Source organism: Ranitomeya variabilis, chromosome 4, assembly GCF_051348905.1.
Source record: "Ranitomeya variabilis isolate aRanVar5 chromosome 4, aRanVar5.hap1, whole genome shotgun sequence".
NCBI classification, from domain to species: Eukaryota; Metazoa; Chordata; class Amphibia; order Anura; family Dendrobatidae; genus Ranitomeya; species Ranitomeya variabilis.
This window is the reverse complement of record NC_135235.1, coordinates 648,154,578-648,179,693: the sequence shown is the minus strand read 5'-3', so window position 1 is coordinate 648,179,693 and position 25,116 is coordinate 648,154,578. Positions and strand designations below refer to the sequence as shown.

Below are 25,116 nucleotides of genomic sequence, written 5' to 3'. Positions count from 1 at the left end.
ACGCTGATACCCCATATGTGGGTGTAAACCATTGTTTGGGCGCATGGCAGAGCTTGGAAGGGAAGGAGCGCCATTTGACTTTTCAATGCAAAATTGACTGGAATTGAGATGGGACGCCATGTTGCGTTTGGAGAGCCCCTGATGTGCCTAAACACTGAAACCCCCTACAAGTGACACCATTTTGGAAAGTAGACCCCCTAAGGAACTTATCTTGATGTGTGGTGAGCACTTTGACCCACCAAGTGCTTCACAGAAGTTTATAATGCAGAGCCGTAAAAATAAAAAATCATATTTTTTCACAAAAATGATCTTTTCGCCCCCAATTTTTTATTTTCCCAAGGGTAAGAGAAGAAATTGGACCCCAAAAAATGTTGTGCAATTTGTCCTGAGTACGCTGATACCCCATATGTGGGTGTAAACCATTGTTTGGGCGCATGGCAGAGCTTGGAAGGGAAGGAGCGCCATTTGACTTTTCAATGCAAAATTGACTGGAATTGAGATGGGACGCCATGTTGCATTTGGAGAGCCCCTGATGTGCCTAAACATTGAAACTCCCTACAAGTGACACCATTTTGGAAAGTAGACCCCCTAAGGAACTTATCTAGATGTGTGGTGAGCACTTTGACCCACCAAGTGCTTCACAGAAGTTTATAATGCAGAGCCGTAAAAATAAAAAATCATATTTTTTCACAAAAATGATCTTTTTGCCCCCAATTTTTTATTTTCCCAAGGGTAAGAGAAGAAATTGGACCCCAAAAAATGTTGTGCAATTTGTCCTGAGTACGCTGATACCCCATATGTGGGTGTAAACCATTGTTTGGGCGCATGGCAGAGCTTGGAAGGGAAGGAGCGCCATTTGACTTTTCAATGCAAAATTGACTGGAATTGAGATGGGACGCCATGTTGCGTTTGGAGAGCCCCTGATGTGCCTAAACACTGAAACCCCCTACAAGTGACACCATTTTGGAAAGTAGACCCCCTAAGGAACTTATCTTGATGTGTGGTGAGCACTTTGACCCACCAAGTGCTTCACAGAAGTTTATAATGCAGAGCCGTAAAAATAAAAAATCATATTTTTTCACAAAAATGATCTTTTCGCCCCCAATTTTTTATTTTCCCAAGGGTAAGAGAAGAAATTGGACCCCAAAAAATGTTGTGCAATTTGTCCTGAGTACGCTGATACCCCATATGTGGGTGTAAACCATTGTTTGGGCGCATGGCAGAGCTTGGAAGGGAAGGAGCGCCATTTGACTTTTCAATGCAAAATTGACTGGAATTGAGATGGGACGCCATGTTGCGTTTGGAGAGCCCCTGATGTGCCTAAACATTGAAACTCCCTACAAGTGACACCATTTTGGAAAGTAGACCCCCTAAGGAACTTATCTAGATGTGTTTTGAGAGCTTTGAACCCCCAAGTGTTTCACTACAGATTATAACGCAGAGCCGTGAAAATAATTTTTATTTTTTTTCTCAAAAATGATTTTTTAGCACCCAGCTTTGTATTTTTACAAGGGTAACAGAATAAATTGGACCCCAAAATTTGTTTTCCAATTTGTCCTGAGTACGCTGATACCCCATATGTGGGGGGGAACCACTGTTTGGGCGCATGACAGAGCTCGGAAGGGAAGGAGCGCCATTTGGAATGCAGACTTAAATGGATTGGTCAGCAGCCGTCACGTTGCATTTGCAGAGCCCCTGATGTACCCAAACAGTACAAACCCCCCACAAGTGACCCCATATTGGAAACTAGACCTCCCAAAGAACTTATCTAGATGTGTTTTGAGAACTTTGAACCCCCAAGTGTTTCACTAAAGTTTATAGCGCAAAGCCGTGAAAATAAAAATTCTTTTTTTTTTTCACAAAAATGATTTTTTAGCCCCCAGTTTTGTATTTTCACAAGGGTAACAGGATAAATTAGACCCCAAAAGTTGTTGTCCAATTTGTCCTGAGTACGCTGATACCCCATATGTGGGGGGGAACCACTGTTTGGGTGCATGACAGAGCTCGGAAGGGAAGGAGCGCCATTTGGAATGCAGCCTTAAATGGATTGGTCTGCAGGCGTCACGTTGCATTTGCAGAGCCCCTGATGTACCCAAACAGTACAAACCCCCCACAAGTGACCCCATATTGGAAACTAGACCTCCCAAGGAACTTATCTAGATGTGTTGTGAGAACTTTGAACCCCCAAGTGTTTCACTACAGTTTATAACGCAGAGCCGTGAAAATAAAACATCTTTTTTTTCCCACAAAAATGATTTTTAGCCCCCCAAATTTTTATTTTCCTAAGGATAACAAGAGAACTTGGACCCCAGAAGTTGTTGTTCAATTTGTCCCGAGTACGCTGATAACACATATGTTGGGGTAAACCCCTTTTTGGGCGCACGGGAGAGCTCGGAAGGGAAGGAGCACTGTTTTACTTTTTCAACGCAGAATTGGCTGGAATTGAGATTGGACGCCATGTCGCGCTTGTAGAGCCCCTGATGTGCCTGGACAGTGGAAACTCCCCAATTCTACCTGAAACCCTAACCCAAACACACCCCTAACCCTAATCCCAACGGTAACCCTAACCACACCCCTAGCCCTGACACACCCATAATTCTAATCCCAACCCTAATCCAAACGTAAATGTAATCCAAACCCTAACCCTAACTTTAGCCCCAACCCTAACTTTAGCCCCAACCCTAACTTTACCTCCAACCCTAGCCCTAACCCTAACCCTAACCCTACCCCTAACCCTAAACGTGACTGAAATACGTGGCACTGAAATACGTGGCACTGAAATACGTGGCACTGAAATACGTGGCACTGAAATACGTGGCACTGAAATACGTGATACGTGGCACTTAAATACGTGGCACTGAAACACGTGGCACTGAAATACGTGATACGTGGCACTGAAATACGTGGCACTGAAATACGTGGCACTGAAATACGTGGCACTGAAATACGTGGCACTGAAATACGTGGCACTGAAATACGTGGCACTGAAATATGTGATACGTGGCACTGAAATACGTGGCACTGAAATACGTGGCACTGAAATACGTGGCACTGAAATACGTGGCACTGAAATACGTGGCACTGAAATACGTGATACGTGGCACTGAAATACGTGGCACTGAAATACGTGGCACTGAAATACGTGATACGTGGCACTGAAATACGTGGCACTGAAATACGTGGCACTGAAATACGTGGCACTGAAATACGTGGCACTGAAATACGTGGCACTGAAATACGTGGCACTGAAATATGTGATACGTGGCACTGAAATACGTGGCACTGAAATACGTGGCACTGAAATACGTGGCACTGAAATACGTGGCACTGAAATACGTGGTACTAAAATATGTGGCACTGAAATACGTGATACGTGGCACTGAAATACGTGATACGTAGCACTGAAATATGTGATACGTGGCACTGAAATACGTGGCACTGAAACACGTGGCACTGAAATACGTGGCACTGAAATACGTGGCACTGAAATACGTGGCACTATGACTGTCAGAAAATGTTCATTAAACGGTTAGGGGTGAGGTTAGGGGTAGAGTTAGGGTTAGGGTTTGGATCCCTTTATCACCTTGATGGTGGTGGGTGGCTTTTCAGTGTGTTTAAATGCATGCGTTTTTAACGCAAACAAACGCATGTGCTTAAAAACGCAAGAAAATACTGCAGGTTGTATTTCTGAAAATGAACGCATGCAGAAAAAAAACGCATGCGTTTGAAAACGCGACCAAACGCGTACAAAAAAACCGCATGCGTTTTCAATGTTAAATATAGGGAAAAAACGCATGCTTTTTTTGTGCAAAAAACGCTGCAGACAAAAACGCAAGTGTGAAACCAGCGACGCTTTTTATAGCAAAAAAGTTTTTGCGTCTCCACATTTTGAGACCTATAATTTTTCCACATTTTGCTCCACAGAGTCATGTGAGGTCTTGTTTTTTGCGGGACGAGTTGACGTTTTTATTGGTAACATTTTCGGACACGTGACCGTTTTTGATCGCTTTTTATTCCGATTTTTGTGAGGCAGAATTACCAAAAACCAGCTATTCATGAATTTCTTTTGGGGGAGGCGTTTATACCGTTCCGCGTTTGGTAAAATTGATAAAGCAGTTTTATTCTTCGGGTCAGTACGATTACAGCGATATCTCATTTATATCATTTTTTTATGTTTTGGCGCTTTTATACGATAAAAACTAAAATATAGAAAAAATAATTATTTTCGTATCGCTTTATTCTCAGGACTATAACTTTTTTATTTTTTTGCTGATAATGTTGTATGGCGGCTTGTTTTTTGCGGGACAAGATGACGTTTTCAGCGGTACCATGGATATTTATATCAGTCTTTTTGATCGCGTGTTATTCCACTTTTTGTTCGGCGGTATGGTAATAAAGCGTTGTTTTTTGCCTCGTTTTTTTTTTTTTTTTCTTACGGTGTTTACTGAAGGGGTTAACTAGTGGGGCAGTTTTATAGGTTGGGTCGTTACGGACGCGGCGATACTAAATATGTGTACTTTTATTGTTTTGTTTTTTTTATTTAGATAAAGAAATGTATTTATGGGAATAATATATATTTTTTTTTTATTATTTATTTAGGATTTTTTTTTTTTTTTTTTTTACACATGTGGAAAATTTTTTTTTTAACTTTTTTACTTTGTCCCAGGGGGGGACATCACAGATCATTGATCTGGCAGTGTGCACAGCACTCTGCCAGATCGACGATCTGCTGTGCAGGGCTGCAGGCTTAACAAGTGTCTGCTCTGAGCAGACACTCGGTAAGCCACCTCCTTCCCTGCAGGACCCGGATGCCGCGGCCATCTTGGATCCGGGACCTGCAGCCAGGAAGGAGGTAGGAGACCCTCGCAGCAACGCGATCACATCGCGTTGCTCCGGGGGTCTCAGGGAAGCCCGCAGGGAGCCCCCTCCCTGCGCGATGCTTCCCTATACCGCCGGTACACTGCGATCATGTTTGATCGCGGTGTGCCGGGGGTTAATGTGCCGGGGGCGGTCCGTGACCGCTCCTGGCACATAGTGCCGGATGTCAGCTGCGATATGCAGCTGACACCCGGCCGCGATCGGCCGCGCTCCCCCCGTGAGCGCGGCCGATCGCGTATGACGTACTATCCCGTCGGCGGTCATACGGGCCCACCCCACCTCGACGGGATAGTACGTCAAATGTCGGGAAGGGGTTAAGGCAGAGTCCTCAGCAGGGTGAGTGTGATAGGTGACGTGGTGCAGATCCAAACACTGGCGGCACAGAAAGAGTCAAATCCAGGTATGAAGTAAATACAGGGAAGTCCAGAACAAGTTCACAAGTTCATCCCAGGTGTGGCATGAACACGGGTAAGTCCAGAACTAGTTCACAAGTTGATCCCAGATGTGGCATAAACACGGGTAAGTTCAGAAACAGGTTCACATTTAAGTATTATACTGGTGTTGTTTCCAACAGCTCCCACCGGGGGGAGTAAATGAAGGATTAAATAGCAACACACAGTCCCGAAACAAAGTTCCAAACACACAGTTCTTACCAGAAGGAGTGAACCGAGGGTTAAGTTCCAAGTCAGCAGACTAATAATAACATAGAGAGTGTAGCTTACATATGCAGGAAATGTCCAGAGCCAGAGACACACTCAAAACCAGCAGCTGAGCTGAAGGAGAACAGAATCAGAATGCTCCAGCAAAGAGGCTGACACCTGACCCGGGTTTTAAACAAACAAACAAGAAGTAGGGCAGACAAAAAAAGCAAACTTCATCTTAACAAAGGGCAAAATCATTCACAAGGTGACTTAGAAAACCCGGAATACTGACACTCGGTGCCTGACAGTCATGGAAGCAAATTTTTTCCCCAGCAGGGGTGTCCCTTCTGTCCCGCCAGGGGACACACTCATGCCCCAGACGGGGGCTCCTTCTGATCCGGATGGGGACGCACATATGCCGGAATCTAGAGGCTTAAAGTCCCTTCGGCGGGGCACCTATGTAGGCCTGTGGCCGCTTCACTGCCCGTCAGTCCGGGGACAGCACTTTCTCTCCCCTCCAGGGGAGTCTTTTGTCTCCAGACACAACTGGAGACAAAACTGGAACACAACTTGCCACGGCCATGCCTGGCCAGGCCCTGCTGCTGGAAGCAGAGCTTCCTGCTTCTTTGAGGCTGCTAACCCAGCCCCTTTCATTAACTCTCTCTATCCCTGCACTAATCATGTCTAATACAGTGCAATGGCAATATACATTGACATGACAGATATAAAACATTTCACATTACACAGTACATATGAGACATGGCACATTAACCCAATTAAACATAAGGGAACCATTCAGGTGCCGCACGGCTACATGTGACTGGTATGCAGGACAAACACAGCACAAAGACAGAATTTAAGGTGTTGGTGAGAGGGAGTAGGAATAGGTGTTGGTGGTGACATCTTTCAAAATCTAGTATACGATTTATTATCTGCTTTGGAAAATGGAACATTTAATGAAGTTAGGTCCGGACCACTTACTGTTTGGCTGATCCATATCTCTGTAAAGAAGCCCTCACTTTGTATACATCTGGGTGGAAAACTGGACCCCACCTAAACTACTACATCTAGATGGGTTTGAAAATTGGACGTCATCAGTTATTACAAGACTCAGACATCTATTGTACAATAATACTCTCTGTTCATCTCAGCAATTACAGGAGGAATAGAATCTCCTTACAGATGAATTTATTGTTATATTCAGACACAACAAACTTGTAATGCACAAAACAGGATTAAGAAACTTTAAATGCAGTCAGACATGTTGCTGAACACAATAGCAAATTCAGGGGGAACGTCTGGAATGATTTCTGGACTTTATAAAATGTCGCCATCTGAAAATTTGGAAAATTATCCCCTTGTAAGTGTGGGTAAATGGAAAAGGGACATGGGACCAGTTACTGATGACCAATGGACAAACATCATTGAAGTGGTCAGATCTATATACAGTACCTAAGGGAAAGTAGCAGTCTGTCATAATTATATTATCCATAGGGGATATATGACTCCTCTTTTTCTCCACAAAGTTTGAATACGTATGGAGGCTAAAGGTCTGGAGTGCTGCGGGATTATAAATACTTTTTTTTTTTAGTTAAGTTATTACAAATTTGTAATCATAATTATCAGGTTTGGTTGAGGTGTTTTTATTAGGGAATGTAGAAGAGCTGACACTGAACACACACGATAAAATTGTGGTAGGACATTTATTGTTTCCTGCACATTAATTGATAACATTTATATACATTCAGACAAACCCTCCTACAAAATGAGATTAACAAAGTCATTACTACAGGACTGCATGAAAAAGCGATTTATTCTTAAAGAAACGCTAGAGCCAAAAAATGAGAGAATTCGGGCCCCATGGCTGGCTACTTCGGGCTTGGCTTCCAGCGTGTTTGGCCTTCTCTACTCGGTATAAAGAGACTCACTGATCTGGTTGATATGCAAAGCGTTTGAGTAAAATAAAAACTACTAAATATGAGGACATTGTCTAATCTACAGAACAGACCAAAATTTGGACACACCTTCTAATTTAAAGATTTTTCTGTATTTTCATGACTATGAAAATTGTACATTCACACTGAAGGCATCAAAACTATGAATTAACACATGTGGAATTATATATTTAACAAAAAAGTGTGAAACAACTGAAATTATGTCTTATAGTCTAGTTTCTTCAAAGTAGCCACCTTTTGCTTTGATGACTGCTTTGCACACTCTTGGCATTCTCTTGATGAGCTTCAAGAGGTAGTCACCGGGAATGGTCTTCCAACAATCTTGAAGGAGTTCCCAGAGATGCATAGTACTAGCTGGCCCTTTTGCCTTCACTCTGCGGTCCAGCTCACCCCAAACATCTTGATTGGGTTCAGGTCTGGTGACTGTGGAGGTCAGGTCATCTGGCGTAGCACCCCATCACTCTCCTTCTTGGTCAAATAGCCCTTACACAGCCTGGAGGTATGTTTGGGGTCATTGTCCTGTTGAAAAATAAATGATGGTCCAATTAAATGCAAAACGGATGGAATAGCATGATGCTGCAAGATGCTGTGGTAGCCATGCTGGTTCAGTATGCCTTCATTTTTTAATAAGTCCCCAACAGTGTCACCAGCAAAGCACCCCCACACCATCACACCTCCTCCTCCATGCTTCACGGTGGGAACCAGGCATGTAGAGTCCATCCATTCACCTTTTCTGTGTCGCACAAAGACACAGTGGTTGGAACCAAACATCTCAAATTTGGACTCGTCAAACCAAAGCACAGATTTACATTGGTCTAATGTCCATTCCTTGTGTTCTTTAGCCCAAACTAGTCTCTTCTGCTTGTTGCCTGTACTTAGCAGTGGTTTCCTATCAGCTATTTTACCATGAAGGCCTGCTGCACAAAGTCTCCTCTTAACAGTTGTTGTAGAGATGTGTCTGCTGCTAGAACTCTGTGTGGCATTGACCTGGTCTCTAAACTGAGCTGCTGTTAACCTGCGATTTCTGAGGCTAGTGACTCGGATAAACTTATCCTCAGAAGCAGAAGTGACTCTTGGTCTTCCTTTTCTGGGGCGGTCCTCATGTGAGCCAGTTTCTTTGTAGCGCCTGATGTTTTTTGCCACTGCACTTGGGGACACTTTCATAGTTTTCCCAATTTTTCGGACTGACTGACCTTCATTTCTTAACCCCTTCATGACCTTGGGATTTTTCATTTTTCCGTGTTCGTTTTTCACTCCCCTCCTTCCCAGAGCCATAACTTTTTTATTTTTCCGTCAATTTAGCCATGTGAGGGCTTATTTTTTTTGCGGGACGAGTTGTACTTTTGAACGACATCATTGGTTTTAGCATGTCATGTACTAGAAAACGGGAAAAAATTCCAAGTGCAGTGAAATTACAAAAAAAGTGCAGTCCCACATAGTTGTTTGGCTATTTTGCTAGGTTCACTAAATGCTAAAGCTGACCTGCCATTATGATTCTCCATGTCACTACGAGTTCATAGACACCTAATGACTAGGTTATTTTTTTACCTAAGTGGTGGAAAAAAATTCCAAACTTTGCTAAAAAAAATAAATAAAAAATTACGCCATTTTCCGATACTCGTAGCGTCTCCATTTTTCATGATCTGGGGTTGGTTGAGGGCTTAATTTTTGCATGCCGAGCTGGCGTTTTTAAGGATAGCATTTTGGTGCAGATACGTTCTTTTGATCGCCCGTTATTGCATTTTGATGCAATGTTGCGGCGACCAAAAAAACGGAATTCTGGGGTTTCAAATTTTTTTCTCGCTACGCTGTTTAGCGATCAGGTTAATGCTTTTTTTTAATTGATAGATCGGGCGATACCAAATATGTGTAGGTTTGATTTTTTTTTATTGATTTATTTTGATTGGGGCGAAAGGGGGGTGATTTAAACTTTTATATTTTTTTTATTTTTTCACATTTTTTTTTTACTTTTTTTTTTTTTTTTACTTTTGCCATGCTTCAATAGCCTCTATGGGAGGCTAGAAGCAGGCAGAGCACGATCGGCTCTGCTACATAGCAGCGATCTGCTGTTCGCTGCTATGTAGCAGAAAATCAGGTGTGCTGTGAGCGCCGACCACAGGGTGGGGCTCACAGCTGCCGGGGATCTGTAACCATAGAGGTCTCAAGGACCTCTATGGTTACAGTACTGAAGCATCGCCGACCTCCGATCATGTGATGGGGGTCGACGATGCCGTCATTTCTGGCCGCCCGGCCGGATGCGGTAGTTAAATGCCGCTGTCTGCATTTGACAGCGGCATTTAATTAGTTAATAGGCGCGGGCAGATCGCGATTCTGCCCGCGCCTATTGCGGGCACATGTCAGCTGTTCAAAACAGCTGACATGTCCCGGCTTTGATGCGGGCTCACCGCCGGAGCCCGCATCAAAGAGGGGCTTCTGACCTCAGACGTACTATCCCGTCCGAGGTCAGAAAGGGGTTAAAGTAATGATGGCCACTCGTTTTTCTTTATTTAGCTGCTTTTTTCTTGCCATAATACAAATTCTAACAGTCTATTCAGTATCACTATCAGCTGTGTATCCACCAGACTTCTGCACAACACAACTGATGGTCCCAACACCTTTTATAAGGCAAGAAATGCCACTTATTAAACCTGACAGGGCACACCTGTGAAGTGAAAATCATTCCCGGTGACTACCTCTTGAAGCTCATCAAGAGAATGCCAAAAGTGTGCAAAGTAGTCATCAAAGCAAAAGGTGGCTACTTTGAAGAACCTAGAATATAAGACATAATTTCAGTTGTTTCACACTTTATTGTTAAGTATATAATTCCACATGTGTTAATTCATAGTTTTGATGCCTTCAGTGTGAATGTACAATTTTCACAGTCATGAAAATACAGAAACATCTTTAAATGAGAAGATGTGTCCAAACTTTTGGTCTGTACTGTATATATCATTGTATAAAGAACGCTGAGATTGGGAGTTAGGAAGAAGAGGGAGAAGGAAATATTGGGCATTTTTGGAAGGTTTAAGGGGAGATGTTGCAATACTCTTCTCCATATAGTGAATAAATATGTAGCTGTGAAATATTCAACGGAATATTGCATTTAATTTTTAGATAACAAATGTATATGAATAACTTCATATTTTTTAATTCACATGTAAATTATAACTTTGTAGTTTATTTCTTAGTCATTACTTTGACTCGCTGTTATGTGTTTTCTTGCAAAGTTTGTCAAAAATATATGGCTTATACCTGTGTGAGTTTTCCTTTGCAGTCAATAAATTGTAATTTTCAAGAAAAACATTTCCCACCTTTTAGGTATGATAATGGCTTTTCCCTTGGGGAGATATTAGATGTTTATCAACACTCCATTTGTTGGTAAAATCTTTCTCAAATTCTGAACATGAAAAAGGCTTCTCCACTGTGTGAGTTCTCTGATGTGTAACAAGATATGAGCTATCTGCAAAATATTTCCCACATTCTAAACATGAAAATAGCTTCTCTCCTGTGTGAGTTTTCTGATGTTTAACAAGATATGATTTATTTGCAAAACATTTCCCACATTCTAAACATGAAAATGGCTTCACTCCTGTATGACTTCTCTGATGTACAGTAAGACGTGATCTATCTGCAAAACATTTCTGACATTCTGAACATGAAAATGGCTTCACTCCTGTGTGACTTCTCTGATGTCTATTAAGAATTGATTTTTCTGCAAAACATTTCTCACATTCTGAACATGAAAATGGCTTCTCCCTTGTGTGAGTTCTCTGATGTGTAACAAGATCCGATTTACATGCATAACATTTACCACATTCTGAACATGAAAATGGCTTCTCCCCTGTGTGAGTTCTCTGATGTGTAACAAGATCTGATTTACATGCATAACATTTCCCACATTCTGAACATGAAAATGGCTTCTCCCCTGTGTGAGTTCTCTGATGTGCAACAAGATATGATTTAGTTGCAAAACATTTATCACATTCTGAACATGAAAATGGCTTCTGCCCTGTGTGAATTTTCTTATGCTTATTAAGAGTTGATTTATCTACAAAACATTTCTCACATTCTGAACAAGAAAATGGCTTCTCTCCTGTGTGAATTTTCTGATGTTTAAAAAGTTCCGATTTATATGCAAAACATTTACCACATTCTGAACATGAACATCTCTTCTCCATTGTGTGCATTTTCTCATGTTTAAAAAGAGTTGATTTATCTACAAAACTTTTCTGACATTCTGAACATGAAAATGGCTTTTTGCCTGTGTGAATTTTCTGATGTCTAATAAGAGATGATTTCTGGTTAAAATTTTTCCCACATTCTGAACATAAATATGGCTTCTCCCCTGTGTGAATTCTCTCATGTGCAATTAGTTTTGACTTAATTGCAAAACGTTTCCCACACTCTGAACATGAATATGGGTTCTTCCTTGAGTGAACTCTTTTTTCTGTAACAAGCTCTAATTTTGGGTTAAAATATTCCTCACATTCTGAAGAAAATCTTTGCTCCTCTTTGTTAGTTTTTGGATGTGTAACAAAGGAAGTTTTGAGGGAAAAACTGTTTTCAAATTCTAAACTTGAAAATGGCTTGCTTGATGTAAGAGCAGTTAGATTATTGTCATCTCTTTTGTGACTTTTATTTTCCTTAATCGTCTGTGATGAATCAAAAGATAGGACTTGTTTAAAAGTATCAGATGATAGATCTTTGCTGTGAAACGATGACTGCATTTCTGGAATAGTGGCACAGACGTCAGGTATATCTTGAGTGATATCAAGGTCATCTGATTTAAAAATCGAAAATGTCAGCTCTCCCCCTGATTTCTTGGTGCAGTCACCTGCCAAGAATAAAGATTATTTTGAATAAATTATGCTGAATTATACTTTTACAACATTTCTAAAATACCCAAAGAAATTGAAAGTTATGTAAGAAATGTCATGCTGTGACGGTCTTTAGCAAGGGAGAGGGGCCTCAAACTGTCCCTGGATTTGGGAACCTAACTACCCCATCCCAAGGGTATTCTTGAAGGTAGAGAGGCCCGGGTCTCCAACCTTACTATGCTCCTGTTAAACCCTGATCTGTCCCCTCCCCCACACCTATGAGGCATGATATAGAAATGTAAAATAAGCAAGACACAAATACAAAATAGGAATACCGTATATACTCGAGTATAAGCCGATCCGAGTATTAGCCGAGACCCCTAATTTTGCCACAAAAAACTGGGAAAACTTAATGACTCGAGTATAAGCCTAGGGTGGAAAATGCAGCAGCTACTGGTAAATTTCAAAAATAAAAATAGATACCAATAAAAGTAAAATTAATTGAGACACCAGTGGGTTAAGTGCTTTTGAATAACCATATTGAATCAGGAGCCCCATATAATGCTCCATACAGTTCATGATGGCCCCATAAGATGATCCATATTAAAATATGCCCCATATAATGCTGCACAAATGCTGATTATGGCCCCATAAGATGCTCCATACAGATATTTGCCCCATATAATGCTGCACATGGCCCCATACAGATATTTGCCCCATATAATGCTGCACATGGCCCCAATAAGATGCTCCATACAGATATTTGCCCCATATAATGCTGCACATGGCCCCATACAGATATTTGCCTCATATAATGCTGCACATGGTCCCATACAGATATTTGCCCCATATAATGCTGCACATGGCTCCATACAGATATTTGCCCCATATAATGCTGCACATGGCCCCATAAGATGCTCCATACAGATATTTGCCCCATATAATGCTGCACATGGCCTCATACAGATATTTGCCCATATAATGCTGCACATGGCCCCATAAGATGCTCCATACAGATATTTGTCCCATATAATGCTGCACATGGCCACATAAGATGCTCCATACAGATATTTCCCCATATGCTGTTACTGCGATAAAAAAAAAATAAAAAAAATGACATACTCACCTCTTAGGCCCCCGGCACTTGCTATATTCACCTGCTCCGCGTTCCACCGTCGAGGCCGCTGTGTCTTCCCCGTCCTCTGCACTGACTGTTCAGGCACACTAATCGCGTTATCGCGCCCTCTGACCTGAGCGTCGTGGAACGGGGAGCAGGTGAATATCGCACACTGCGTTATACTCACCTGCTCCTGGCACGGTGTCTCTGGTTCTCCGGCGCCGGCAGCTTCTTCCTGTATTAAGCGGTCACATGATACCGCTCATTACAGTGATGAATATGCGGCTCCACCCCTATGGGAGTGGATTCGGTTCCATATTCATTACTGTAATGAGCGGTACCATGTGACCGCTCACTACAGGAAGAAGCTGCCAGTGCCAGAGAATCAGGGACACCGTGCCAGGAGCAGGTGAGTATTATTACACAGCTGCCGCTCCCCCTCCCCTGCCGACCCCTGGGTATGACTCGAGTATAAGTAGAGAGGGGCAATTTCAGCCTAAAAGGGCTGAAATTCTCAGCTTATACTCGAGCATATACGGTAATATAAAACCACTATCCTACAAAAGCACTCACCAACAATAGGGAGGAGGATAGGGATAGGGAAGAATAAACTAAATAGGAATAGGGATCACGAGATAAACTCAAGTACAACAGAAAAGTACAGATCACTACTACTGCAACTCCACTCCAACTACTCAGCTTTAGCACAGGAAGACAAATCTTTCACCGGCAAGGACTACATGCCCAGAGCCAGTATATATAGATAGCGTAAATGGTAAGTAGTTGCAGTTAAGAACAACCAGGCTGTATGGTCTCAGCCAGAATGTAAAGAATCCTTAACCCTCTCAGCACTGAAGGAAGGAAATCCATTTAAAATAGGACATGAATCACACCATCTCTAAAGAAGACCTTCAATTCATTACCCAACGTAACCGTCTAACTCCAGGTTTTCCAGGGGTATGTCAAAACCCCCTCTTTTACGAGGGACCACTGGTCCCTTGGTACCAGGTTTATCCGGATGGGCTACATGTAAGGACCAAATTAGTTTACTGTCATTAACCTCAGATACTGGTACCCACATTCTCTCTTCAGCACCATACCCCTTCTAGTGCAACAAATATTGTAAAGATCGGTGTACCACATAGGAATTCACAATTCTTACCACGTTGAACTCCAAATAACCATCAACAATAACCGGTGGCAGCAGCAATGGCGACAGCTCCACCGCCACAGGATTAATTACGGCGACCACCTTGTAAGGACCAATAAATCTAATAAATAATAATAAAACCTAATTTCTAATAGGGAATTTTCAGTTTAATATGTCTGGTAGACAGCCATATCAAATCATTCACTCCCAGGTCCGAACCTGACAACCGTTTCTTATCCGTCATGCATTTGTGTCTGTCCCCCAAGATTTTAAAGTTGTTTTTAACACCTTGCCATAAAGATAAGAGAAGAAAATCATTCCTCTCCTGGAACATCTGAAGTCCCCTCTGTACTGAAGGTACAGAACTGCGAATGGAAGCCATATGCACCTAAAAATGGCGACTTACCATTGGACTCACTGCAATGATTGTTCAAGGCAAACTCAGCTAATGGTAAAAAAAGATTGCCAATCCCCCTGATTATCTGATACAAAACACCTAAGGTATGTCTCCAAAATCTGGTTTAAACTTTCAGTCTGACTGTTAGTTTGAGGATGGAATGCAGAAAAAAAGGATAGATGCATCCACAGGACGACAACAAAATGCACTTTAGAATTTAGATACAAGTTGGGTCCCCGATCTGACACCACATCAGTGGGAACACCGTGAAGCTTCACGATCTCAGTGACAAACACCTAAGCCAGGGTCTTCGCATTAGGAAGAGCAGGTAAAGCAATGAAGTGTGCCATTTTAACCCCTTTCTGACATCGGGCGTAAATGTACGCCAATGTCAGACTCCCTACCTTTGACGTGGGCACCGGCGGTGAGCCCATATCTTTCCCATCACGTCAGCTGTTTTGAACAGCTGACATGTGCCCGGAATCGCGATCCACCCACGGCTATTAACCCGTTAAATGCTGCTCTCAACATCTGACAGCGACATTTAACATGTGCTTCCGTCAATCACGCTGGAAATCCGCCCACCGGTGACCGCCGTCACGTGATCAAATAACCTTTAAACCATTTCTAATTCACAATGCCCGCAACAAAAAGAACAGATATACCTAGGAAGGTCTGCAACACCGTCTCCTCTCCCCGACGTGCGTTTCGCCACTGGCTTCTTCCTGGGGGCATTGCCAGGTAGAAACCAGTGGCAAAAGGTGCGTCAAGGTGTTCCAGACCTTTCTAGGTATATCTGTTTGCTCATTTTGTTGCAGGAATTGTGCAATAGAAATGGTTTAAATGTTACTTCATTCCCCTTTCACTGATGGTCATTTTCTTACAGATGGGGTTACTTTAATTTACTATTTACATTTGTTTAAACGTAACGTGACCTACCTGCTATTTCTATCTTATTATACATACTGTGAGTTACTGATATACACTGTGTTCCAAATTATTATGCACATAGAGTTTAGGAGTGATAAGGTTAGAATTTGTTTGTTTGTCATTTAAACTCATTGATCGTGATGTGTGTCAGGGCTCTTTATTTATCACTGAAAGCAATTGCAGATACCTGTGCAAATTAGTTTGGCAGGTGTGTCCAAATAAAGGCAAGACTACTTAAAGGGAACCTATCACCCCGTTTTTTTCGGTATGAGATAAAAATACTGTTAAATAGGGCCTGAGCTGTGCATTACAATAGTGTAGTTTGTGGACCCCGATTCCCCACCTATGCTGCCGAAATACGTTACCAAAGTAGTCGTTTTCGCCTGTCAATCAGGCTGGTCAGGTCGGATGGGCGTGGTTTCTTCCCCCAGAAGGTCGCATGTCCAAGGTCCCGAATCCTGCACAGGGGTGTGAAAATAGCAGCGATGTCCGTTATTCCATTGGTGATCGGTGGGCGCGGCCATCTTGCTTTGGCCGCGCGTGCGCAGAAGCGGCGCTCTGCTGGCCGCGGCTTCAGGAAAATGGCCGCCGCGATATCCATCTGCGCACGCGCGGCATCCCGCGGCCATTTTCCTGAAGCCGCGGCCAGCAGAGCGCCGCTTCTGCGAACGCGCGGCCAAAGCAAGATGGCCGCGCCCACCGATCACCAATGGAATAACGGACATCGCTGCTATTTTCACACCCCTGTGCAGGATTCGGGACCTTGGACATGCGCACACCACTACGCCACCAACGGAAAACTACGCAATATCTGGGGGAAGAAACCACGCCCATCCGACCTGACCAGCCTGATTGACAGGCGAAAACGACTACTTTGGTAACGTATTTCGGCAGCATAGGTGGGGAATCGGGGTCCACAAACTACACTATTGTAATGCACAGCTCAGGCCCTATTTAACAGTATTTTTATCTCATACCGAAAAAAACGGGGTGATAGGTTCCCTTTAAGAAGGCTGTTCCACATTATTAAGCAGCCTACATTTTTTGCCAAAATGGGAAAGAAAAAGGATGTGTCTGCTGCTGAGAAGCAACAAATTGTGGAGTATTTAGGTCAAGGCATGACTACAATCAACATTGCCAAGACACTTCATCGTGATCATCGCACAATCAAGAAGTATGTAGCTGATTCCCAGCACACACGTGTGCGTGCTGATAAGGAAAAATTGAGGACTCTTTCCAACAGGCAAATGCGTAAGGTTAAAAGAGCAGCTGCAAAAATGCCTTGACATAGCAGCAGACACGTTTTTGAAGCTGCTGGTGCCTCCAACGTCAGCAGAACAACAAGATGCAGGGTCCTTCAGAGGTTTGCAGCTGTGCATAAGCCATCCTGTCGACCATCTCTATCCAGTGCAACAAGCAGAAACGGCTCCAGTGGGCCAAACGATACATGAAGACTGACTTCCAAACTGTTTTGTTCACCGATGAGTGCCGTGCAACGCTCGAAGGTCCAGATGGATGGAGTGGAGGATGGACACCCCATGAAAACACGGCTAAGGCGCCAACAAGGAGGAGGTGGAGTAATGTTTTGGGCTGGAATCATGGGGAGAGAGATTGTCGGCCCCTTTATGATCCCTGAAGGGGTAAAGATGAACTCCATAATCTATGTGGAGTTTCTAAAACAACACTTCCTGCCATGGTTCAAGAGGAAGAACCGTGCTTTCCGCAGCAAGATCATTTTCATGCATGATAATGCACAGTCTCATGCTGCACAAAACACATCTGCATCTCTGGCTGCTATGGGCATAAAAGAGGACAAACTTATGGTGTGGCCACCATCTTCCCCTGACCTCAACCCCATTGAGAACCTCTGGAGCATCATCAAAAGGAGTGTCTATGATGGCGGGAGGCAGTTCATATCTAAGAAACAGCTCTGGGAGGGTATTCTGTCCACATGCAAAACAATTGAAGCAGAAACCATCCAAAAACTGACAAATTCAATGGACGAGAGAGTTCAGAACCTTCTTTTGAACAAGGGGTCCTACGTGCAAATGTAACATCACCTAGAATAAAGTTTTCACTTGAAAACTGTTTGATTTCATTCTGTAATAAGCTGATAATGCTTATAACTTCATAATTGACCATTTTTTTGTTCAAAATAAAAAAAAAGGTTGAAAACTCTGCTGTGCATAATAATTTGGAACACGCATTTTGAGTGTTTATTTTTTTTTTTTAAAGACACTGTTTTCATAGGCAGTTTGTTCCAAAACATTGCAATTATACTAGAATAGTAGATGACTGGAAAATAACAATGACTGCAATTCAGATAGGTAATTTAGAGAAAATATGAGGAAATATTATTTGCATAATAATTTGGAACACAGTGTACTAGGCATGTATACCTATTACTACTTAGGCTAACCACTAGGGTATTACAGCAATATATTGGATTCAGGGCATTAAAATTGATAAAGCACTAGGCATTTTCTATTTGCACTAATAAACTGATTATCTCAGTTACCATTTTGAGCTATATTGTTTCCAGTCATACTTATTTTCCAATCATACTTATTATCTTGTGACGCCTTTTAGAATTGTATAGATCCTATTTCTGGTATACTTATTTCCATAATTGATTGTGATCTATTTATGGTCTGGGCCGTCTCCTAGGTAAGGCACTCTGCTGTTTTAGCATTCATGCATTTAGTTTTAAATTACTAATAAAAGTTAATTTTTATTCAAATCAATCTCTTCATTTCCCCATGTCTATTTTTGCACTGGGGTTTGTGGACAAGGCATGGTAAATTGTAGAAGAGCCCTAGAGAGACAAGTATGTAGGGTCTTTGAATGCACACAGACAAAACACGAAGACACAAAGTCAACTATATCCCAATGCAACCTTGGCCTCGAAAAACGTTGAGAAAGGAGGCCAAGGTTGCTTTACTACTTGGACGACCAACCAGAGCTGAGCTATAGCGTGCCCCTAAAACTTTGAGGTGCAGATGCAATAGTACAATTTCCCTGAGGAGTAAGCAGGAGCATCCCTCTGATCCTTCAATACCTCTCCCTCCAGCTCAGAACCCACGGCGGAGACGACCACTCCTTCTTGTTAAATTGGAAGAGTCTTCCGACTACCACCCCATGGAAGCTCTGAGATAAAGCATCAAGTTTGACTTTCTTAATTTCAGGACGGTAAGTGACATTAAACATAAACCTGGTAAAAATAGAGACCATCAAGCTTGTCTAGGATTAAGACGTTTAGTGGATTTGAGGTTTAACAGATTTTTATAATTAGTAATGTCAGTGACAGGATGGACTGCCCCCTCCAAAAAACAACGCCGGGGGCGTGACCGGATGTGGAGCTGAGCGGACGTGCGAGGCTCGAGCTCCCTAACCGTCAGCTATCATAAGTGGCCCTAAGCACAGTGGAGTGACCGGAGGAGGTCAGATCGGGAGATAAGGGAGGCGGTGCGGGAAAACGGAGCGCAGCAGAAATGACACGAGGGAGAAGGAGGGGGCAGACGCTGAGCAGGGTCCCGGTCTTTGAAGCGTCGGGTAGCCGGATCCAAGATGGCGGCCGCAGGTCTCACCACGCGGTCGCCGGCAGCAGCAGGTGTAACAGCAGTGTGCTGCAAAGGTCAGAGCTGCACACTGAAACACTCCATCAGCCCCACACTCCCAACAAAGCTACAAGCTCCCTGACCACGAAGCTCCCTGACCACACAGACATATTCCCCCCCACTGCAGTCCCTGCTCCTCCCCCCTGCTACGAATGCTGAAAGTCCAGAGCCTGAAGATTAAGGCCATGTGCACACGTTAAGTATTTTTCGCGTTTTTTTCGCGTTTTTTCACTATAAAAACGTGATAAAAACGCGAAAAAAACGCTTACATATGCCTCCTATTATTTTAAGTGTATTCCGCATTTTTTGTGCAAATGTAGCCTTTTTTTCCGCGAAAAAATCGCATCGCGGAAAAAAAAGCAACATGTTCATTAAAATGCGGAATTGCAGGGGATTCCGCACACCTAGGGGTCCATTGATCTGCTTACTTCCCGCACGGGGATGTGCCCACGATGCGGGAAGTAAGCAGATTATGTGCGGTTGGTACCCAGGGTGGAGGAGAGGAGACTCTCCTCCACGCACTGGGCACCATATAAGTGGTCAAAAAATAAGAATTAAAATAAAAAATAGTCCTATACTCACCCTCGATGTCTTCCCGCCTCCACTGCATGCTGTCGCTTCGGTTCCTGTAGCTGGTGTGCGCCGCGGTGAAAGACCTGCCGATGAAGTCACTGTCCTGTGATTGGTCGTGAGCGGTCATGTGACCGCTCACGTGACCGTGACGTCACGGAAGGTCCTGTGCGCACAGACCAGCTATAGGAAGAGGAACGGACGCCGCTGAGGAGATCGTCTGGGTGAGTATAAGCATTTTTTTTATTTTTTAATTATTTTTAAACATTCTATCTTTTACTATAGATGCTGCATAAGCAGCATCTATAGTAAAAAGTTGGTCACACTTGTCAAACGCTATGTTTGACAAGTGTGACCAACCTGTCAGTCAGTTTTCCAAGCGATGCTACAGATCGCTTGGAAAACTTTAGCATTCTGCAAGCTAATTACGCTTGCAGAATGCTAAAAAAACGGAAAAAAACGCAAAAAAAAAAAATGCGGATTTCTTGCAGAAAATTTCCGGTTTTCTTCAGGACATTTCTGCAAGAAATCCGCAACGTGTGCACATACCCTTACAACTACCAAACACAGCCGGGACCATCCCCTCAATCTCTCTTATCAAAGATTCCAATTCCCACACTCAGATCCCTGCTGGGAGACTTGAAACAAGCCAATCATACGGATATCACAATGGCTTTCACTGCGCTACATAAAGAAATTACGCAGATTGGCGACAGAACCTCACACATAGAAGGGAAACTAGAGAGATATACCACGGCGCACAACCATATAGTAGACGCGCATAATGAAGCAAACGAAGAAATCATGGCCTCACACTAAACAATATCGCTAGCGATCCGTGACGTTGCAGCGTCCTGGATAGCGATATCGTTGTGTTTGACACGCAGCAGCGATCAGGATCCTGCTGTGATATCGCTGGTCGTTGATTAAAGTCCAGAACTTTATTTGGTCGTCAGATCGCTGTGTATCGTTGTGTATCGTTGTGTTTGACAGCAAAAGCAACGAACGATGCCAGCAATGTTTTACAATGGTAACCAGGGTAAATATCGGGTTACTAAGCGCAGGGCCGCGCTTAGTAACCCGACGTTTACCCTGGTTACCAGTGTAAAATGAAAAAAAACAAACAGTACATACTCACCCTCTGATGTCTGTCCCACGTCCCTCGCCGTCCGCTTCCTGCACGGACTGTGAGCTCCGGCCGGCCGCAAAGTGAAAGTACAGCACAGCGGTGACGTCACCGCTCTGCTGTTAGGGCCGGCGCTCAGTCAGTGCGGGAAGCGGACGCCGGGGGACGCGAAGGTGAGTATGTACTGTTTGTTTTTTTACATTTTACACTGGTAGCCAGGGTAAACATCGGGTTACTAAGCGCGGCCCTGCGCTTAGCAACCCGATGTTTACCCTGGTTACCCGGGGACCTCGGCATCGTTGGTCGCTGGAGAGCGGTCTGTGTGACAGCTCTCCAGCGACCAAACAGCGACGCTGCAGCGATCGGCATCGTTGTCTGTATCGCTGCAGCGTCGCTTAGTGTGACGGTACCTTTAGACTACATGCACACATTGCAGATTTACCTGCGGATTTTTCTGCACTCTGGGCAGAAAACGCAGGTGCGTTTTTGATGTGTTTCTTTGCGCGGTTTTGATGCGGTTTTTTAATGCGGATTTGTATGCGTTTTTGAAAGCTTAATAAAGATCTCTTATTGAACAAAAAAAAAAAAGATTTGTGATGCCATTTCTTGTCCAACCTCCTCTTTTACATTTGTCCAACCCACAATCCATTACACACAGATAGATAGATAATAGATAGATACAAGGAATTAGATAGATAGATATAGATAGATAGATATGGGATAGACAGATAGATCTATAGATAATATCTATCGATCTACGTATAGATCTATCTCATTCCTTCTATCTATCTACCTATCGCATTCCTTCTATCTATAGATAGAAGGAATGAGATAGATAGATAGATAGATAGATAGATAGATAGATAGATAGATAGATAGATAGATAGAAGCAATGAGATAGATCTATAGATTCATAGATATATCTATTCATATATCTATGGATAGATATATCTATGGATAGATATACCTATGAATAGATATATCTATGGATAGATATATCTATGGATAGATGTATAGATATATGGATAGATATATCTATGTATCTATAGATATATCCGTCTATCTATAAATAGATCTATAGATAGATCTATAGATATATCTATCTCTATACATATATCCATAGATATATCCAGAGATATCCATCCATAGATATATCAATAGATATCCAGCTATAGATATATCCGTAGATATATAATAGCAAGGCCGATGCTTATTAACGAACAATATGTTTAATTTTGATTTAAAAAAGGGCAAAAAAATGTCTTGGGCTCCCGCGCAATTTTCTACGCCAGAGGGGGAAAGCCGACGGCCGTGAGCCTTATATTTGTAGCCTGGGAATGGGGTAATACCCATGGAACTTCCCAGGTTATGAATATCAGCCCGCAGCTGTCTGAATAGCCTTTATTGGCTATTAAAATCGGGGGACCCCAAAAAAAATGACGTGGGGTCCCCCTATATTTTATAGCCAGAAAGGCTATGCAGACAGCTGCAGGCTGATATTCATAGCCGAGAGAGGGGCCATGGATGTTGGCCCCCCTGGCTACAAATACCAGCAAGCAGCCACTCCAGAAATGGCGCAAATGTAAGATGCGCCAATTCTGGCACTTAGCCCCTCTCTTCCCACTCCCGTGTAGCGGTGGGATATGGGGTAATAAGGGGTTAATGTCACCTTTGTATTGTAAGGTGACATTAAGCTCGGTTAATAATGGAGAGGCGTCAATAAGACACATATCCATTATTAATCCAATAGTACGAAAGGGTTATAAAAAATATACACAGCCAGAAAGAAGTATTTTAAGATTCTTAATTTCACCATACTTACCATACTCAATCGCCTGCAAAAAATTAAAAATAATAAACCAACCGTATATTCCCTGTCCGACGCAGTCCTATTAATAACGAGTGTCCCACGACAATCTCCCCTATAGAACAGTGACATCGGGTGATGTCACTGCTCTATAGACCTTCAGTGACACACTGACAGGAGAAAATGGCTCCTGCAGTGCATCACTGAGGTTACCTTAGTTCAGGCTCTCACTTTATGGCAATGCTGTGTTGAAATTTTCCCACACAGCAGTGCTGCAAGTGACAGTATAAACTATACTGTACTTACAGCGGCAGATGGATACAGTGCGGAAGGATACCTTCCGTCATTATATCCCGGAGCCCCTGGAGAACGGTCGCATCAGCTGATGTGGCAGCTCTCCATGGGAGATCGTCGCGGGACACTCGTATTGATTGGATTTTTATATTGTTTGTTTATTATTTTAATATTTTTTACAGGTGATCAATGGCTTCAGGATCAAGGTGATTGGTGAGTATGTACTCTGTTGTATGTACTGTATGTCTATGTGTGTGCTGTATGTACTGTATGTTGTATGCTGCATGTTCTGACTGTATGTTGTATGCAGTATGTACTGTATGTTGTATGCACTGTATGTACTCTATGGAGTATGTACTCTATGTTGTATGTACTGTATGTTGTATAAATTGTATATGTTATGTTCTGTATGTACTGTATGTTGTATGTACTGTATGTTATATGTTGTAAGTTGAATGTTCTGTATGTTGTATGTACTGTATGTTATATGTTGTAAGTTGAATGTTCTGTATGTTGTATGAACTATGTTTTACGTTCTGTATGTACTGTATGTTGTATGTACTGTATGTTATATGTTATATGTTGTATGTACTGTATGTTGTATGAACTATGTTTTACGTTCTGTATGTACTGTATGTTGTATGTACTGTATATACTATATGTTGTATGTACTGTATGTTCTGTATACACTGTATATTGCATGTACTGTATGTTGTATGTACTATATGTACTGTATGTTGTATGCAGTATGTACTGTATGTTGTATGTACTGTCTGTACTGTATATATGGGTATGTGTTTTTTTTTTTTTTATTTTACATTTAAGACATTAGCTGGATGATGGGACTACTACTGTCCCATCATTGGCTAATGTGTCAAGCACTGTCACTGTAGCAGGCATAGCCGGATGGGACTTGTAGTCGCATCGGACGATGCCTGCACAGACACACACGCACACAAAGACACCCTCCCCGCACAGCCCTGCCGACCCCGCGCACAGCCCCGGCATACCCCGCACACAGACACGCAGACTCCGCCCACACAAATACACGCACACAGTAACCGCCGACATTCCGCCCACACACTTCCCTCTTTCTGGGCCGCAGCGTTTCTCGCACCCACATCCGCAGCAAAACCGCTGATCTTTTTTACATCTGCGGTTTTGCTGCTGATGACCCCTACTCAATGCAAGTCAATGGGTGCAGAAACGCTGCAGATCCACACAAAGAATTAACATGCTGCGGAAAAAACACTGCTGCATTTCCGCGTGGTTTTTTTCCACAGCATGTGCACAGCGGATTTGGTTTTCCATAGGTTTACATGGTACTGTACACCACATGGAAAACTGCTGTGGATCCGCAGCGTCAGAAACCCTGCGGATCCGCGAGTAAATCCGCAACGTGTGCACATAGCCTCAGAAGATCGATCCAGGCGCAATAACCTACGTTTCAGAGGAATCCCTGAGAGCGTGTCAGTGGATACATTAAAAGGAGTTTCTAATGGACTTTTTTACAATTCTAGTGCCGTCAGCAGAACAGAGAGACCTGCTGATTGACAGGGCACATTGGATCCCCAAACCAAAGTCTGCTCCTGGCTCCGCACAGGGAGACGTGATAGCCAGGCTGCACTTCTACCACTTCAAGGAGGCAGTGACCAAGGCAGTGACAGCAAAGCAAGAACTTCCAGAAAGATTCCAGAACATCCTAGTGTTCTGCGACAACCCTGAACAGGAGGCGGGAATTCTCATCCACAACCAAGATTCTGCGGGAAAACAATATTGTCTACAAGTGGGGATATCCAGTAAAGCTCATCGTGTCG

General features: G+C 43.0%; 1 protein-coding gene across 3 annotated transcripts in view; it reads right to left on the bottom strand.

Moving 5' to 3' along the window:
- Positions 1-5,198: 5,198 nt before the first annotated feature.
- LOC143766148 (uncharacterized) overlaps positions 5,199-25,116 on the bottom strand; it is an 82,078-nt gene continuing 62,160 nt past the window's right edge. For all 3 annotated transcript variants that reach the window (XM_077253611.1, XM_077253609.1, XM_077253610.1), the window contains exon 11: positions 5,199-12,308. In XM_077253611.1, coding sequence (XP_077109726.1) covers positions 10,789-12,308 — 1,520 coding nt within the window. In that variant the 3' untranslated portion in view covers positions 5,199-10,788. The remainder of the gene's footprint in view (positions 12,309-25,116) is intronic.